The 18,992-nt window shown below is 42.0% G+C and overlaps 2 protein-coding genes across 5 annotated transcripts in view; both read right to left on the reverse strand.

Moving 5' to 3' along the window:
• Positions 1–9,396: 9,396 nt before the first annotated feature.
• LOC124254898 lies at positions 9,397–12,756 on the reverse strand. Its single transcript, XM_046688733.1, has 4 exons — positions 12,369–12,756; positions 11,800–12,142; positions 10,834–10,918; positions 9,397–9,684 (listed from the first exon to the last, which is right to left on the reverse strand). Exons 1-4 carry the CDS (start codon positions 12,754–12,756, stop codon positions 9,397–9,399), a joined length of 1,104 nt encoding a protein of 367 aa, XP_046544689.1.
• Positions 12,757–14,151: 1,395 nt separating this feature from the next.
• Positions 14,152–18,992, reverse strand: part of LOC124254907 (b(0,+)-type amino acid transporter 1-like) — a 31,831-nt gene continuing 26,990 nt past the window's right edge. For all 4 annotated transcript variants that reach the window (XM_046688745.1, XM_046688748.1, XM_046688746.1 and 1 more), the window contains exons 9-13: positions 18,557–18,660; positions 17,415–17,511; positions 17,027–17,176; positions 15,307–15,475; positions 14,152–14,277 (exon numbers count right to left, since the gene is read on the reverse strand). In XM_046688745.1, coding sequence (XP_046544701.1) covers positions 14,210–14,277; positions 15,307–15,475; positions 17,027–17,176; positions 17,415–17,511; positions 18,557–18,660 — 588 coding nt within the window. In that variant the 3' untranslated portion in view covers positions 14,152–14,209. The remainder of the gene's footprint in view (positions 14,278–15,306; positions 15,476–17,026; positions 17,177–17,414; positions 17,512–18,556; positions 18,661–18,992) is intronic.

An 18,992-nucleotide genomic window follows, 5' to 3' on the forward strand; every position in this document is an offset into this window, starting at 1 on the left:
CAAGGATGATATTGAGATGTTATACCCAAAACCCATATTTTGGGATCATCTTGCTGCCACTAGGCGCACCAAGTTAATGTGGTTTTCCCATCCTAACGAGGTATACATGACAACCATGTAATCTTCCATAGAGATGAGGTAGCCTCCCTGAAGTCGAGATGCCACCCCCACGCTAATGACGTCACGAGGGGAATCTCCCCCCGTTTCAACACATCAAAGAGTATATGTTCATAATCTGCCAATAAAACACTTTAACAATTTACTAGGAGCAATTTATGCCTTATATTAACGTTACGCTTGAAACAGACAAATGATTATATGGAAACGGTTTCTTGCCGCCGATATGCTAGGAAGAGCATGGTTGAAGCATGTTGACTAGACTAAGGCTTAGTCTCTGAATATATATAATTTTGATAGTAACAAACAAGCCCATTTATACTGAAAAGGAGCCCTAGGGAGACCAGAGATTCAGAACCTGAGGAAATCTAGACTTGCTTTATTTAGGGCTTTAGCACTGCAGAGAGGGCTTGGCAGTAGGGAAAATAATGTGGTTCAGGGACTGTGAGACGCTATGATGACGCCTGCGTGCGCAAATGTAAACTTATGAGATGACATAAACAACGACACAAGACAACTTCTATACGCAATATTTAATATCTGATATGGCAGGATGTAAAACCTGATCTCGTCACATCAACTCCAAACCAAGATGAACAATATATTTTGTGCTGCTGTAGGTTAAGTAAGTAACAACTTTATGAACGAACTGAATAACCGTAACATTTGTTTGGTATTACTTATCTTTAGTAGATTTCAGATCCTGGTGCCTTTCGAGATTGAGTCTCATACGGGATTCGAAACCATACTTTCAAAAATGGAAGCTGTTAGTCTAGATTACGTTCTTAGTGTAAACCTATGACCAGCGTAAAATGACATGGTTTGAATAACACACAGTGTCATTTGGGTAGTGATCAAATGTAACAAATATATCTAGGATTACATTTTCTTAGTAAATCAGAGATTCATTTTGGTGTTATACATATCGGACGTTAATACTATTGTTTAAAGTAATGATATATTGTGTTATTACAGATATCGAGGGACCAATGATAGAATGCAGCGGGAAGAAGTGCTCTAACTAGTGGTACTACCTGGAGTGCTTGGATATGGACGTGGATGAAGTTCCAGGGGAAAGCCAGGGACGGGGATAGTACCAGGATTGGGTGCTACAATGACCTCAGTCCACGTGGAAGCTGGTTTCACTTGGCCTGTGTGTCACTCGAGGAAATTCCCCGTAAGATGAGCACTATTGGAACATAAACATTCTCATTTATAGAGTTATCACATGTTGGGTTAGGCATTGGTCTTGCGTGTATCAAGAAAACACTATGATATCAGAGGCAAGAGTCTCAGAACGGTCCCCATATTAGGGAACATGAATTAGCATCCGATGGGGAGAGACATAATCCTGGCTGAAGATACGAACTGACCACAGGTAGACTCCCCAAACATGGAATGAGGAAAGCCGTATTGGGGTTAGGAATGTCAGCTGTGTTAATTGTTTGAACGTATATAATTGTGAACCAGCAGTGCTGGGCATTTCGGGCTGAATCTGAGAGTTCAGAGCCACCTCTTGTAACCTGTACCCGAATAAATCGTTGTGGACCCACAGACGGACTTGTGTTCTGAATAGAAGTCACATCCCCCAGAGCCATCAACATATTGAGGCGGATATATTGGTGGAGGTGCGGGGTCCGATCGGGGAGAGGTGAGTCATGTCGCTAATTCATGATCCCTAATATGGTGACCGTTCGGAGACTTTTCCCTCTATTAATATAGTAATTTGTATACTTCATTGTAAACACGTTTAATAAATAACCAATAATTTATTTACAGCTGAAGATGAGTACTGCTCTGAAAAATGCTGAACCAAATCAAAAGACTCTCCAGTCATGCCTGAGAACCACATGTTTAATTACATTGCATCCCTCACCTGGTGTGGCCTTATGGACCAGACGGGGAAGGATGCTGTCCGGCAAGTGATGGGATGGCTATGCTGAGCGACTGGCGACATGAGGTGATACTCTTTCACAACACGAACCACAGCAAATATGTCATACTTGCTCATCGCATGCTGTCAGGTACATACACCTGTAGTGTACTTGTCTGTAAAACTAACGTCTCACAGTAAAGTTCAACTGGTCCTAGGGCATTTAAAGAGAGATTACACGCATACAATAACTGGTGTAGAAACAACTGTTAAGTGATGTCAGCCGTCATAATTTTACAACCTACTTCTATTTAGCTTATCTCTTACAGGAGTTGCCTGTTGGTTACTTGCCAAGGTGAGTGAGCAAGTTTAGTTTTATGCCACACTCAGCAATATTCCAGCTATGTGGCAGCGGTCGGTAAATAATCGAGTCTGGACCAGATAATCCAGTGATCAACAGCAGGAACATCAATCTACGCAATTGGGATACGATGACATGTGTCAACTCAGTCTGACCACCCGATCCCGTTAGTCGCCTCTTACGACAAGCATGGGTTGCTGAAGATCAGTTCTAACCCGGATCTTCACGCGTGTTAGTCGCCTCTACGACAAGCATGGGTTGCTGAAGATCAGTTCTAACCCGGATCTTCACGCGTGTTAGTCGCCTCTTACGACAAGCATGGGTTGCTGAAGATCAGTTCTAACCCGGATCTTCACGCGTGTTAGTCGCCTCTACGACAAGCATGGGTTGCTGAAGATCAGTTCTAACCCGGATCTTCACGCGTGTTAGTCGCCTCTACGACAAGCATGGGTTGCTGAAGATCAGTTCTAACCCGGATCTTCACGCGTGTTAGTCGCCTCTACGACAAGCATGGGTTGCTGAAGATCAGTTCTAACCCGGATCTTTACGGGCAGATTGAAATGGTTTGTTACCTGCCCAGGTTGAGAGAGGATGTAATTTGGAACGGTGCGGTAAACCTGACTGGTCTTAGAGGCAGGAACATAGAAATGGACCTGGTCAATGAATTCCTCCACAGAGATTTCAAAGGTAATGAACAGATAAAATAAATGGTTTTGTCTATACTAAACTAAGCGACAAATGCATTTCGATATTGTTTTACAGGGCCTGTACCCATATGCTTGTTTACTATGCCTACTGTACAATGTTGGATTTTACAATTTAATGAATGTTCATATTGCAGATTCACTCAAAGATGCTACGGGGAACATTACCGAGGAAACTGTGGCGCGTCACAGTCAGGGTATGGGGCCTTTCTCCACAGAAATAGACGAGATATTTAGCACTTTGACTGGCAGGCACACCCCTTCAGTCAGTAAAAGACAGAAGGAAAACTGTCAAGACAGGATCTCGTTACATTCACTGGGGTTTTCCGGGACCATGATGTTTTTACTACTACCCCTGGTCGGGAATTTGAAGCATTGAATTTCCCCAAATTTAGATTTTAGATTTTCATTTGACTTAAGTTTAAAAATTGGCGTCTCTATCAAAACGTCTCGTCTCATTTTGCAGAAAGGTTGGCCACTTGCAGTGATCATCACAATCAGCGATGTTGACAATTTGAACCTGTCATTTATGCATGTAGGCTTTTGTATCTTAATGTCCCGGTTTTAAAGACGACATGTATAGATAGCTATATCGCCATTGTTTCTTATTTATTGTATTTGTTTCAATATTATTACTATTTTTGAAGGGCGGGTTACTGATTAGAATGTCATTAATCAGTACAGTCATATGTTACATTTCAATATGAATGATTGAATTTCTTGTGAAGCATAGTAAATACATGCGTCATGGCTGTACATTATAGTATGATGTAAAAATGTGTTAGAGATATATAGTTCGGAAGGGTATAGCTTTAGGTGGTATTTCTTAGTTTCTTAGTACGTGAGAGGGAATTTAAGCATTTTGTATAGACGTTTCTTGCAAAGCACATTGGTAGTGTTCTTTGTGCGTAATGCTTGTACGTAATTGGTTCATCTTGATATAGTTTCGTTTGCCCATTTATACTTTGTCAGTAATTCTGCACTGCAGTTTGTGCATTGATGAAACCAGTAATTGTGTGACACCTATCGTGCCCTTTAAGTGCCCTGTGCACTATGTTGTAAATAAATAAATCTGCTTGATCCCTCAAACACATTGTTTTGTAGTAATATGAATGGTGTGTCCTCTCTGCAAGGTATAAATGGTGACAACATCAGATAAAAGCGTTATACATTCAGTGAGGTGCACCCAAAGTGCAGTCAGTGAGTAATACGTAGTTGCGTACCGCTAATGAAGAACATCCTCTGAAACGAACCATAGAAAATTGGCGTATGCACATACTCTGCGGTCAGTGGATGGCTTGATGTTTAAAGCCAGTCGTCCTGATGATTCAAAAGTATGGGGGGAAATGGAAGCGGCTTTGGGGCCAGTCGACTGTGCTTGTCTTGTTCCTACATGGGTAGATGTATTGATATGGACCCTGATGAAATCAAATACCCAGGCAGTTGACAACAAACTGTAGAAGACCCAGGCTATGATTGTGAAAACTGTGTGCATTTTGACTACTGACTGACTGACTGAGTTTGGTTTTAGGCCGCTTTTAGCAATATTCCAGCAACATCACGGCGGGGGACACCAGAATTGGGCTTCACACATTGTGCCCATGTGGGGATTCGAACCCGGGTCTTCGGCGTGACGAGCCAACGCTTTAACCATTAGGCTACCCCACCGCCCCGCATTTTGACTAAGGCCATTGACACTTTGTATACACTTAAGAATAAAGTCAGTGCTAGTACAGTCCCACAAGTTGTACACGTCATGAGAGATGGCATTTCTGCAATCAAAATGGCCAGCTTTGCAAACTTTGACCTAAATACCCGTCCCCGGCATTTAATCAAGCCAGATATCCACACCAGCTATATGCCACTTTTCTAATCCACGATTCTGATTAATGCCAACCTCTTTGGGTGAGTGAGTGAGTTAAAATTTTACATCGCATCGGCAATATTACAGCCATATACCGATGAAAACAAGGTAATCATTTTAAAATATGTCGACAAAGGACAGTAAAACCAACTAGACTATCACAGATAGATTTATTTAAAACTAGTAATTAAATCTAAAATACTTTAACTATAGAGGACGACACAATATAAAAACAGACTATTGATCGCCAACAACTGAAGGTAGATCAACATACTAGGGACCAGGGGGGACTTACAGTACATTTGTTACCTGCATGGACCATAGTTGGATTTACACCATCCCTTCAGCCGCTGGCGATTGTAGGAAAAGTTTAGCCGAATTTTAAAAGAACAAAAATACTACGTTTACAAATCCGGTCAGCTTAAATTTAACTTTGAAAGTTTTGGGACTTACGTACCCTCTCATGGGGACAATAATTTTACGATACTTTAACCTCCTTTGAGGGTACAGCCACTAACAATCGCAGTTGCTAATTCATACTACCATGTTTAAAATGTTATTTATCTATTCTGAGTCAAAAAAAAGAAACTTCACATTCTTTCTAGAGGGCACTATAAAAGAACAAGAGATGGTAAGATGGTTAAATTGTTATTATTTCATTGCTGAGATCTGTGTGATGTACTCGATACACTGGCAGTGCCATAATCAGTTCCATTAGGCTACACCGCCGTTCCAAAACATGGGTATACAGAATGTCAAGTCACAAGAATAAAAATGCGAAATTTCTCAGTTCAATATCGTGTATGGCTGCCCCGCGCATTCACCACTGCCAAACACCGTCTCCTCATCGACTGCCTGATGCTTGTAAACACGTGGTTGGGGATTCTGCGCCATTGCTCTTGCAAGGCAGCGCCAAGTTTCTGCAAATTCTGAGGTTGGTTCCTAAGACCACGAAGCCTTCTCCCAAGTACATCCCAAACGTGCTCTATTGGATTAAGGTCAGGGGACCTCGATGGCCAGTCCATGACGTTGATTCCAGCGTTTTGAAGGAAATTTCGTGTCAACATCGCGGTATGCGGCCGAGCATTATCATGCTGGAACTGTAGACCTGGGCCATGAGCCGCCATGAAAGGAACGGGTTCAGGGGTGAGCACCTGGTCGCGGTAGGCAGCAGCTGTGAGATTCATCGCTAAAGACGACTCGATTCCAGTCTCTCTGGGTCCATCGGAGGTGACGTTGGGCCCACAGACGACGTTGACGTTGATGAAACGGCGTCAATATTGGCCAAAGATATGGGCGTCGAGAATGGAGATTGGCAGCCCGCAACCGATTTCGAATGGTCTGTGAGGACAGTCGACCTCTAAACATCTCAGCCCTGGTTCGTGTAGCCGGCAGAAATCTGTCACATAGGTGACGTAGGACGATTTGACGGTCTTCTGCTCGTGACGTCACACGTGGACGACCCGACCTTGGGCGATCAGAACTGGTGCCAGTTTGTTGTAGACGACCTCGCAAGTGATACACAGTACGACGGCTGCATCCCATTGCTCTTGCGACGTTGCACATTTGACAATCGTGGCATTTCAAGTACCGTTAGAACTGTGGTTTAAAAGTGTTTTTTCAATTCTTGAGGCCAATGCAAACACGTGCATATGCAGAAAACTTCGATGCGAAGATCACGTGATTGACTGTACGTGCAAAACCTGATTTGGTACTAACGTCATTTGCACGACGAATGGATGGGTTTGAGTGGGTTTTGCTAACGTATTTCTAGAGTCGAAAGATAGGGATCCCATTTCGGATACATAGATGTATCCACAGGGGCTTGTAACGCTAAAAACTGCCTTCAAAGCATATACTATCACTGACGGGGTCTTAGTACTTTTATATAGTACTAAGACCCCGTCAGTGATAGTATATGCTTTAATGGCAGTTTTTAGCGTTACAAGCCCCTGTGGATGTATCATCAGAGAAAAATTATTCATTATTTTTCAAATTACATTTTGTGAAGTTTCTTTTTTGACTCAGTATATTTACAAAACATATTATTCAAAATGTATCTAATAATTCTATTTCCTTTAAAACATAAATCATTAAATGAAAAAATATATAAATTAACATTATAAAAAAGATGCTTCAATGTTTTGACATTGAAATATTTATCCGTTGTGATGGAAAAATCAATACAGTCAAGCAGTACATGCTTGACCGTGATTCTTTCAGCACAAGAGATACAAAACGCAGGATCCTCACCTTTTAACAGGTATTCATGAGTATATCTAGTATGGGCAATACGTCATCGTCGCATGATGACCTCTTCAAACCTGGACTGACAACCAAAGTAGGTGTAACCAATATAGGGTTTTATTGCATGTTACTTGTTGATACCTACTTGGGCGTCCCACTTCTTCTGCATCAGATCACTGATGTAAGTTCAAATGCTAACTTTGTAATCAGAGTATGGAATAGGAAGTGGCGTCACAGATTTGTTGAGTGCTGCCTTAGCAGCAAAATCAGCCATTGTGTTCCCAGAAATACCAACATGGCTGGGTAACCAACAAAAGACGATGTCGTATTGGCCAGTAACAAGATCATTATATAATTCAATAATTCCAATTAAAAGAGGATGTTTGCAAGAAAGATTTTTAATAGCCTGCAGGCACGAAAGAGAATCTGAAAATATGATATATTGTTTATATTTAGGGTGTTTATTAATATATTTGAGCGCTGTTAATAGGGCGCTAGCTTCTGTGAAAATAGAGCTGTTATTTGGAAATCGTGAAGATGTTGTCCACCTCTTTGGTGGCGAAGCACCGAAACGCCTTGATGACATTGGGAAATCTTAACAAGACAGTGGCTAAGGCTCGTCCATACCAGAGTGGTGGTTTACGAGATTATTGTCCGGGTCGCGGTGCGTAAAGTACCAGGGGCAGAGGTCTTTTTGTGACCGTAAGATGTTACCCACGCTATCCCCAGAGTAGTGAATGTATGGGATCCTTTTTAAGCTTTTTGTAAGAATCGCCACCAGACGAAGAGGAAGAGCCCATAACTGTTTCATGGGGGCCACATGTGACTGTGAATATTCTCCCATCCTCTGTTTTCTTTGCTGGCAGGACCAGAGTTCAGTCCCTATTGCCCAAGAACATCGGAATATCTGTGGTTCATTTGGAAAGGTATTTTATATGAATTTACCTGTTTCCCCCAATGGCTTAGCTTGAGCACCCAAGAATTTCACACGGCTTTTGACACCAGTCTATGCCTCTCTCAGACAGCTTGGGTGTGCACTTGTTCCTTGTTTGGATGATTCTTACCTACAAAGGTATGGCACATAGAAAGCAGTTGCAAGATTTAGGATTTGTTATCAATTTGGACAAATCTCAGTTTAAACTAAGACAACAGTTGGATTTTGGGGATTTCTCTTGAATTTACAAACTGTGATTGTGGGACTTACTACGGAAGAAATTCAGAAAGTTAAAGCTTCATCTTTAGCTCTGATGGGAAAACACTACGCTCAGATTCAGGAAGTGGCCCAGCTCCTGGGGATTTTAGTTCGTAGCTTTATAGGTGTGTTACTCGGACCCCTCTACTATGGAACACTTAAAAATGACAAGATTGAGGTCCACTGTGGCAATTTTCAGGCCTTTATGAGAATTTCCACTTCGGTCAAAGCGGACTTAACCTGGTGGGTTAAAAAACATATCTCACATAGTTTCAAACCTGTGGCTCAGCCTGGGCCATTTGTAGCTATGTTCACGGGTGCTTCCCAGATTAATTTGGGAGCAGAGAGACAGGGAGGAGCAAGAACAAATGGGAGATGGTCCCATGCAGAAAGGGAAAAACACATCAATGAGTTTGAACTTTTAGCCGTATTCTTAGCTCTTCGGGCCTTTTGGTTCTGAATTATCCAACTGCCATGTCCGACTTCATGTTGACAATGCCACTGCCGTGGCTTACATCGATGCTATGGGGGGTACCAAGTCCAGAAATTGCAATTGCCTTGTAAAAAAAACTGGCCTGTGAGAGAAATATTTGGCAAATCACATTGCAGGTTCAAAAAATGTTGTTAATAAGGAGTCAAGATTATTTGATGACAAGACAGAGTGGATGCTTAATCAGTCTGTGTTTGAACAATTGTTACAGCTCTGGGGCAGCCCAGATATCAACCTTTTTGCTTCAATGCTGAATGCACAGCTTAGCTGTTACCTCTCTTGGAGGCCCGTTTACTGTGATGCTTTTAGCAACCATGGAACACCTCTTACAGTTATATGTTCCCTTCTTTCAGTGTCATCAGCCCAGGGGCGGATACAGCTTTTTGAGAAAGGGGGGGTGCACAATATTGTGAAAAGGAGGGGTGCACACTTCATTTTCACCCGAGTTTCAATGGTCATTTAACAAACTTTCAGCACAAAGGGGTGCGCACCCTGCAACCCCAACCCCACCCCCACCCCCTCTGGATCCGCCTATGCAGCCTGTGTCTTTAGAAGAGAGAGAGGGAGTAAGAGCACTGATAATAGTCCCGGACTGGCCGAGACAACATCGGTATGCCATATGGGGATGTTAATAGGCAACCCTCGTCTGTTGCCTCGTCGAATAGATCTGTTGACACTTCCACACAACTTAAAACGCCATCCTCTCCGGGGGAAATGACACTGCCGGCTTGCTTCTTGTCCGGCAAGAAATGGAGATCAGAGAAATTCCGGATGACGTCCGCCCCATCATCCTTCCCTTGTGGCGGAGGTCCACTCAAAAACAGTATCAAGTCTTCCTTCAGGAGTGGGAGGTGTGCTGTGGTAAAAGGAAAGTTAATCCCCTTTGTTCCTCTGTGAATACTTTGTTGGAGATTTTAACTGAACGGGATATGGGTATAACTCTCTTTACACCTAGGCCAGCAGTTTCGTCTGTCCTAGCTTTGAAAAGTGACATTAACTTTGGAAACCACCCTCTGATTACACGCTTTATGCATGGAGTCAAGTGTTTGGGATGTATCGGTGGTGTTGCAATACATAGACGGTATAGGAGACACGCCAGCTCTGTCACTGAGAGATTTGACATCAAAGTGACTACAGCTCAACGACTGCAATCACTTAAGCTGTAAGACATCTACCTTGTGGAGAAATCTAGTACTCAGATAGTCTATAGATTAGACAAATTAAGCAGTTTCACCCTGCTAAGAACAACTTGTTTGTTGAAATTGCTGTTTACCCTAGGAATGTTAGACGGTCTGTTTTTACAATATTGTGCTTGTATCTTGATGCCACTTCAACCCTGAGGGAGGACACAACTCAACTCTCGATTACTTACCAGTCCCCACATAAACAACTATCCACCGATACCATTGGTAGATGGATTAAGACCGTGATGCTACAGTCTGAGGTGGATGCAGACTTTTGGTGCCCACAGTACTAGAGCACCGTCTACCTCTGCTGCCCAATCTTCTCATGTGTCAGTTACTGACATTTTAAAGACAGCAGGCTGGTCCTCAGCTCAAACTTTTGCCACTCATTATAGTTTGCCAGTACTTCATGACAGTCCCTTCTCGACCAAGGTCCTGGACCAATACCAAGATTAGTTGCCTCGATATTACCTCATTCCAAATAATGTGTCTGCAAGTGTTGAATCCCAGTGCATAATGTTTCTGGTCATAATACAGGTGAATCTGCAGATGTAAGCCTGCTTAAACGTCTCAGGAAAGTTCTGATTGCATTAAAATAAACATAGTTATAGTGTCCTTCAATTGAGTTGCTTCCTTTAATAACTTTGAATTCTCAAGTGAACCGGAAGCATTCGTGACGTAACAGAATACATCAATTAAACGAGTGAGTGAGATTAGTTTAACGCGCACTAAGTAATATTCCAGCTATATGGCGTCGGTCTGTAAATAATCGAGTCTAGACCTCAATTAAACGAGACATACCTGGAAGTTGAAGTTTGACTGTAGTTCTGCTACGTCACTGGAATGCTGGAGGTTTACTTGCCCTCCGCTCCCTCCCATACATGCACTGAGCATATTTCTGTCTTATGTGATAATGGCACAGATGTTTCAAAGACTGCCCCGCTCTGCGCGATCTCAAGAACACTTCCAGCATCTCAGTGACGTAGCATTCCAGGTAAGTCTCGTTTAATTCATTTATTAAATGGGTTACCGGCCTAAAATTATGTAAATTTATGTTCTTAAAAATATGACAGTTACATGTATGTACAGGGTAATTATCTGGGAGTTATCGATGTCAACTTTTCAGTTCAAAATCCACTGGAAATTTTATTTGTTTTAAATCCCAAGAAACTACGAGGGGTAAGCGGCCACTAGAATCTGAATAGGATTTCTGAAGGTGGTGTTCTCGGCCACGATGCAGGGTCATGTCTTGACCGTATAGGACCGCATCGCGGCTCTGGGCTATGTTGGACTGTGTAAAGAGCTCTCGACCGGAAGTTGACTGCATCAGGGTGTCATTATGAGTCTGGTGAGCTTCACGAATGGGATCCGTGCTGGTTACAAGGGATACTGATTCTCTACAACGCCCGATCTCTGACAGTGGTGTGTGTGTGTGTGTGTGAGAGAGAGCGAGAGAGCGAGATGTTGACATGTACACACTGTACCCTTTCTGTTGATTCTATCGTTGTAGGTGTTTCTTTTAATTTATCAATAGAAAAAATAACGGTATTGCATAATTGTTCCATAAGACCTTTTCAACAATCTGCGCCTAGTTTTGGTTGGATGATTGTAATTGGCAAACGCTGATGTGAAGTAAAGCTGGTCAGATTCCAACATGAAAGCAAACATTTAAAAAGTAGTCCCGGTCGTAGTATAATATCTGGGTTGGTTAGACTACGAACTGAAACTAAACAGTCATGGTTTTAATGGAACAATAAAAAAAATAACAGCAATGCATACTGCAGAATGTATTTATTCACAGAACATACACAAAGTTTCATTTTGCGACCGTAACGTTGACAGATGTTGATACCATCGGTACTGGTCTTTTGTAAAGCTCTAGATTTCTCGCATGAACTGGATGACATGGATGCCGTTTCACTTCGTCGCTTTCTTGGTTTCCCTTGCACTATCCTGCTCATAGTCGCCTCTTGTTCAGTACAGACACGCTTGTAGTTGCGAATGGCGTTACTCCTGTGACCGGTTGTTTTAGCAATCAACTGCTCATCTACACCTGAGCGAAACAGCCGCGTCGCACACGTTGCTCTCAACGAATGATTTGTGTAGAAACCTGAAAAGACAAATGTTAACCCAATCAAAACAAGTCAAGAGATGAATTGATGCTATATTTATGTAAAACACGCTTAGTCATTTACATCTAACTAAATTACTGGTAAAGAAACACCTGGTTCAAGTAAGGAATGTATTATAAATAAATGTTCTCATTTGACACTGTAAAGTTGGTAATATATTTTGAGTAATGCAGTTTTTTAGATAAATGAATTTGAAAATCTTACCACTGAATCCGGCAGCAGCGCACAATCTGGACACCGTTTTACTCAGTGTATGTTCTCCTACTGGCGACACTGAATACCATCGATCAGGCCTGGGTTTACTAAGTGGACGTAAGTATAAAGCTGTAGGAGCATCAGCAGGACGAAGACCGAGGTACTTCGGGTACAGGTGGACGATGCATTTATCAGATACATCACTAGCATACGCAGTAACACTTTTGGGTGCAACATGGTAGTCCTTCAAACCACGTTGACTGCATTTACTGACCATTTCATGGTAGCGTATGAACTCACCCTGGTCATTTTCTCCAATTTCAATTTGATCAACTGTGAAGATTCTGTGTTCAACGCCACTGCGTAAAGCAAAGTTGAGGCCAATTAAGTATAGCATGGTATCAAGCAGCGTCTGAGGAGATGAATCGCCAAGAATACCTTTATCCCAAAGTACTTGCTCCTGATTTAAAGTAATCACATCTGCCTGTCTTGGATGCATTCCAAGGCCTTCGCTTGCCCTCACTTTCATGACATTGTCCAGTGTCGTTTGTAGTTCTGTGTAAACCGGGTCTGATAAGAACTGCACATTTCTACCCAAATTCACCAACTTCATTTGGATAAGCAAAACCAACTGTCGTAAAGTTTTTTGGGGATAGTTTTCGCCGTTCTCCTTTCTCACTTCCATAATAAATCTACACAGACAATAATTAAGTTCGTCATCATTCAGATCCTTTAGATCATGCGGAATCAAACTAAGTCGATTCCCGGATGTATCACTATTTAGTATCCTTCCATTCCTCGAAATTCGCCAAGATTCAAACAGACGACATGCCCATTCTATAGACTTGTGTTTTCTGTGGCACTATCTTCTTGCTCATTTCCGTAACTTCCCGATCAGATAAGGGTTCACCGAAGCGTGTATTAGTTGATGTCCTTGCATATTGCCTTTCCATCTCTTGTGAAACTGCATATATCATGTCATCATCGCTCGAAGACAAAACAAGAAATTCACTTTTCTGTTTTTTAAACAACTCACTCTCAATCTGTTGAGAAGCTACATACATGGCATCATCTTCACTTGACGGTATGTCACAATGTTTATCCGCAGTCTGCCTATTCCCGGCAACGCCGTCGTCGTTGTCGCTAATATCACTGTACTGAGTAGCATAATTTGTCGGATAAATTTCATTACAATGAACATTTGAGCTCAAATATATTTGTGAGCACGGAATAAATCTTCTTCAGACATTCTGGACCCATTTGTTGCTGACACTGGCAATGGCGGTGAATGTGAGAGCATGTTTCTTGATGAACGTTTGCGCATGCGGGAAAATCATTCATTAATAACTCTCGTACAGGGCAAACTAACATTCAATCATTCGCCTCTAACCGAGAATAATATATCAAATAGTACAATTACTCTGCGCATTCAGGGCACATTACATTGTCAAACAGCCCTTATCGTGTTCAGATATATCAGATGGCACGTGCTGTAAGTGATATGTGAATGCACGTGCAAAACGAAATTTTCATGGACCTTAAGTGTGAAAATAAAACTTTTACTACGCGAAAGCGCAACTAATTATAGTGCATTGAATTTATCATTGTTTTGATAATGTTTAGTGTACATGTAGCTATTTAATTATGTGTCATGGTTTAAGTCGGTTAGACCACTCGGACCGCCAGGTCCTCGTGATCTAACCTATATTCAGTTACCATCTGTGTTCCATAACACCTGGCTCGCGCGCCCAGTACAAAACCAATCTCACCCACACACAACAAACACATGATAAATAATGAATGTTTTTATTGAATTACAAATCATGTACACGGTGATATTACTAATAATTCTAGGAAACCTGTTCTCGCTTGGTTGGTAGTAATAACAATACCTTCTGACACAGTCCTGTCAGGCGATCTGGAAAACACAAATGGATACATGTTAGCTTGACATCTGGAACACAGACAAAACAACCGGGTTTCTAACGTCCCTTCTTACTTATAGTCTGTTTGCAGTGAAAAGGTACCGATGAATTTCACTTTAAACCAAAAAATAAATCGAATAAAGTTAAATTAAGATTGCGAATCCTCATAATTTTACCTTGCCAATTGAAAATTTAAATCTCAGAAATTTATTCAACTTAAGATAAAAGTTGTTTAACAAACGATCATGGTTTCATATCGCTATTATTGGTTTGTATTACAGGGGGTATGCCCATTAAATGAAACACCGAGAACAGGTAGGGCTGGTCTAAGTTAATGCTCATTACGTCCCGCCCGTGCATTTTTTGGACTGTTCCAACTACTGCGCTTATCCCCTTGTAATATTTTCGTCAACGTAGCCTTGCTCCAAGGCTGCACATGGATGTATAGTAATTCTATCTTTAAAGAGGCTAGTCCAGATCAGCGAACAGTATCTAAGGACGTCAGTCTGTTATTCACATGTTTTTCATTCTTATCATTTAAACTATTAATTCAGAGACTTGTGCAACGATGAATGTTTACAAAAAAGCAAAATGAAATGAAATGACTTTTGCAGTCTCAGATTTGAATCCCGATATGTGTAAAATATATCAAGGCCTTGTGTGCCCCGTCGCAAAACTACTGGGTAGCCTAACGTTCATTTCCTTACAATACATGTGGACTTGGTCAATACGCCAATGGAATCTGTACTCACCCTAAGTAACGCTTAGCATCTTAATCTATATAATTTTGATTGTAACACATAAACCCATTTAAATTTAATAGTAGCCCCAGGAGAACAGGGCCCCGTTCCTCATAGCGATCGTAGCGCTACGACAGCCGTAACTCCCTATGTTAAAGTATAGAGTTACGACTGTCGTAGCGCTACGATCGCTTTGAGGAACGGGGCCCTGGACTCTAGCTTTGCAGGGAAGGCTAGGGAACATAGTATGGTTCAGGGACTGTGAGACCAGACTATACTCACCCATAAAACTGAAGTGTATCCCCATGTACACAAACGGAACGAAGATGAAGCCACCGCTGACAATAAAGATGATAGCGTAGAGGAATTGGATGCCAGGATTCTGTAGAACCGGGGCGAGCACCAAGTAGCAGGAGGCTAGAAACACTATCACGGGTACAAATATGGGCACCTGAAATACAAGACAAAAAATATTTTATTTATATTTTATTTATCACTGTAAATAAATCATTAACGTCCTAATGTGCACACTATGTCAGCTCTATGGAATTTCACGTTAGAACTGTCTCCGGTACAAAATGACTATCGTACGTTTGTTTGTTTGTTTTAGGCCGCACTCAGCAACATTCCAGCAATGTGGCGGCAGTCTGTAAATAGTCGAGTCTGGACCAGACAATCCAGTGATCTACAGCATGAGCATCGATCTACGCAACTGGGACATGATGACATGGTCAACCAACCTGTGGCGCGTAGATGGTATTGCTGTAGCTCTAGATGTCGCCATGTTGAATCTATCACGTAAGTGACGAACTCGTATTAACCTGTCCTGCAGTGTTACACGTGGTCGAAGAGATCTGGGTAGGTCACGTGTGATAACGGTTCCATGGTCTTGAAAAGGTGTTTGGCGATTCATGAAAAAATATGGCGATGTCTAAATCGAGTAGCCTGTCTCCAGTCGGCCTATGGTGTTGTTACGTTGAGCATCTGTTAGTCGTGACATGTTTACTGTTCAATTGTAACTCAGCAATAGTCCAGCTATATGGCGGCGGTCTGTAAATAATCGAGTCTGGACCAGACAATCCAGTGATCAACAGCATGAGCATCGATCTGCGCAATTGGGATAGGATGTCAATTGTCAACCAAGTCAGCAAGCCTGACCACCCGATCCCGTTAGTCGTCTCTTACGACAAGCATGAGCGCTGTTCAAAGACCAATTGTAACCCGGATCTTCACCGTATCGTGCGATGAAAGTAAGATGAGGAGGGAGATGAAGTAGTGTTTTGTATCGACTGTCGATGTGTGACCACCAGAAGCGACCAACTCAGATCCATGACATCCCTGCCAATATCACCCCCATTTCATGTGATCACATCCCAGTATGATTCGCATGCCCGTTCGCCTCTCCCAGATGAAGCCATCACCAGCAATATGGTCGTCATCCATATGATCACCACCAATATCACCCCCACCAATGTGAGATCAACAAATACGAGGCTCACTCATGGTATCACAACCAAAGTCAGAATCAAGATAACCTCGGTTTGAAACTGTTTGTTTCCTGGGATAATCATTATGTATTTATTTGGCTTCTTGGAACATTTTCAGCACATTAGAAGGAACAGGTAAATGACGACGAAAGCTTCATGACTCCACATTGTCAGTTATTTTCTCGTTACTTCGATTGTATTTTCTTAATTTTGATTATTTACTCTATTTTAAGTGTATTTAAAATATATAATCTTGGAATTACGACTACTTTAGTTGCTTCGATTATTTTCTTGCTAATTCATATTTTTGTGGAAATTTCTATTCTTTATCGTTGTTTGATTATGTTTATTTCAACATTTCTTCGCTAGTTCGAGTTTATTTTAAAAATACTTAAATTTCAAGATAATAATCGAAATATATTGGCCAATTCAGCGACAGTTACTGTCGAGAACGTAGGGTGTAACTGCTATTCTGCCCTGAATGTTCCATCGTGACGGACGCATTAGTCGCCTACCCTGTAGGGTCTGTGTAGATCCTTCTCCTTGAACCTGAGGACTATGAGGGAGAAAGACGTGACGCCGTACACCAACCAGGAGGCGAAGCTGAAGCAGTCGATGAGGGTGGAGATGTCTCCGGGGATGAGGAGCAGAATAGATATCGTCAGCTGGAAAACACATAGTTAAATAATTATGCATGAGTGAGTATGGTTTTAAGCCACTCTTGGCAATACTTTAGCAATATCACAAAAAACCTTCACACAATACTGGGACGCCCGTGATCCATCACTATAGACAGCAAACTTGTTCATACTCAGAGAGATCCACACTATATAAATTACTGAGTGAGTTAGTACCAGTATATGGTACCATTATACGATAAGTTCATTCTCTGCCTGTACTCACAGTAAACAACATGGCGGGGATCGGCGTGCGTCGTTTATGATGAATAAATGACAGCATCTTGGGGAAATGGCTATCTCGACCCGCTACATAACACAATCTGGAAAAGAGGAAACGCATTCTGGAAATAGGATAGGGTGAACACAATCTTGAAATTGGGTGAACACAGTTTGGAAACAGGGTGAACTTTGATCTGGAAAATGAACTAATTGCTAAAATGGACGGCCTACATGGGTACCATATTACACCAGTGCTATCAGCAACTGTCAGGCCCTATCACCTGGCGGAGAACGTGACTGGCGTGTGGGGAATCAAGTCCTCGGCATGACAGAAGAACGTTTTATTCACGATATGTTTAAATAGTCTCCTTGAGCGTCATCCTCGATAATCTCCAGGGTATACGTTACGATCACTCTCCACTATACCCTGGATGCATCCACGGCTTGGCCGGATAATTATATTACCTCCCTTTGCTGGCTCCGCATTCTCACAGTAGCCAATCAGCTAAGCCGCCGTTACATCCGAGCTTGCCAGTGTCAACAGAGATAGCGGTCGCAGTCGCGAAAGTTTGTTCGCAGTGCGACTCAGATTTGGGGGGCAAGCATACAGACAAATTGACACGTCTGAAATCTTTAAAAAATATATGCAAGAACTCCTTCTACCTTTTTCAGAGTATCTGCAACAATATATTATTATGTTGCCAAGTTTAATCAGTTAGATGATTTAAAGAGCGAAAGTGAGTTGTGATTGGTACGCTCAACTTCCCAGCGTAGACACCTGACTGGATAGAAAGCCAGCAAAGGGAGGTAATAAAATCATCGGGCCAAGCCGTGGATGCTTCCAGAGTATAATGGAAAGTGATCGTAACGTATACCCTGGAGATTATCGAGGATGCTTGAGCGTATGCTTCCAAGAAAATGTGTTCGTTTACAATCAAGTCTAAGTGAGTCAGGCCTACCGAGGTCATCTGCTTCATGACTTTACCAGTGTTGTGTTTTGGTGTTTGATTTCTTTGGAAATGTTCTTTTCCAAATAAACCACTTACCTTCATAGCTAGATACTGGTGTATGTTCCTGTAGCTTCAACGAAAAGCAAAATATCCCCTACTTTTGAATGTATATGTGTATGTTGAATACAGTCCTCACCTTCCTGACGAAAAAAGACAGCCGTTGACGGAGCCGAATGTCGACATGGCCACGAACATCGGGATACACCAGGACATGACGCCCAAGACGCGGTCGCCCCAGGTCTGTCAACCAGATGAGAGAATGAAGGAAACTCATGAATGTTTGAACGTCATTGCGCGAAATAATTAAGTTAGATCGAGATATGTGTGTGTGCGTGCGTTCGTGTATGTTTGTGTGTGTATGTGTGTATGTATGTATGTATGTATGTATGTATGTATGTATGTATGTATGTATGTATGTATGTATGTATGTATGTATGTATGTATGTATGAATGAATGAATTTATGTGTGTGTGCGTGTATTTGTGTGGGGGTTTGTGTGTGTGTGTGTGTGTGTGTGTGTGTGTGTGTGTGTGTGTACTTATTTGTATGCGTGTGTGTACATTCCTGTAAAC

This window comes from Haliotis rubra, unplaced genomic scaffold (assembly GCF_003918875.1).
Source record: "Haliotis rubra isolate DU_JTF1 unplaced genomic scaffold, ASM391887v1 Scf586, whole genome shotgun sequence".
Taxonomy (NCBI): Eukaryota; Metazoa; Mollusca; class Gastropoda; order Lepetellida; family Haliotidae; genus Haliotis; species Haliotis rubra.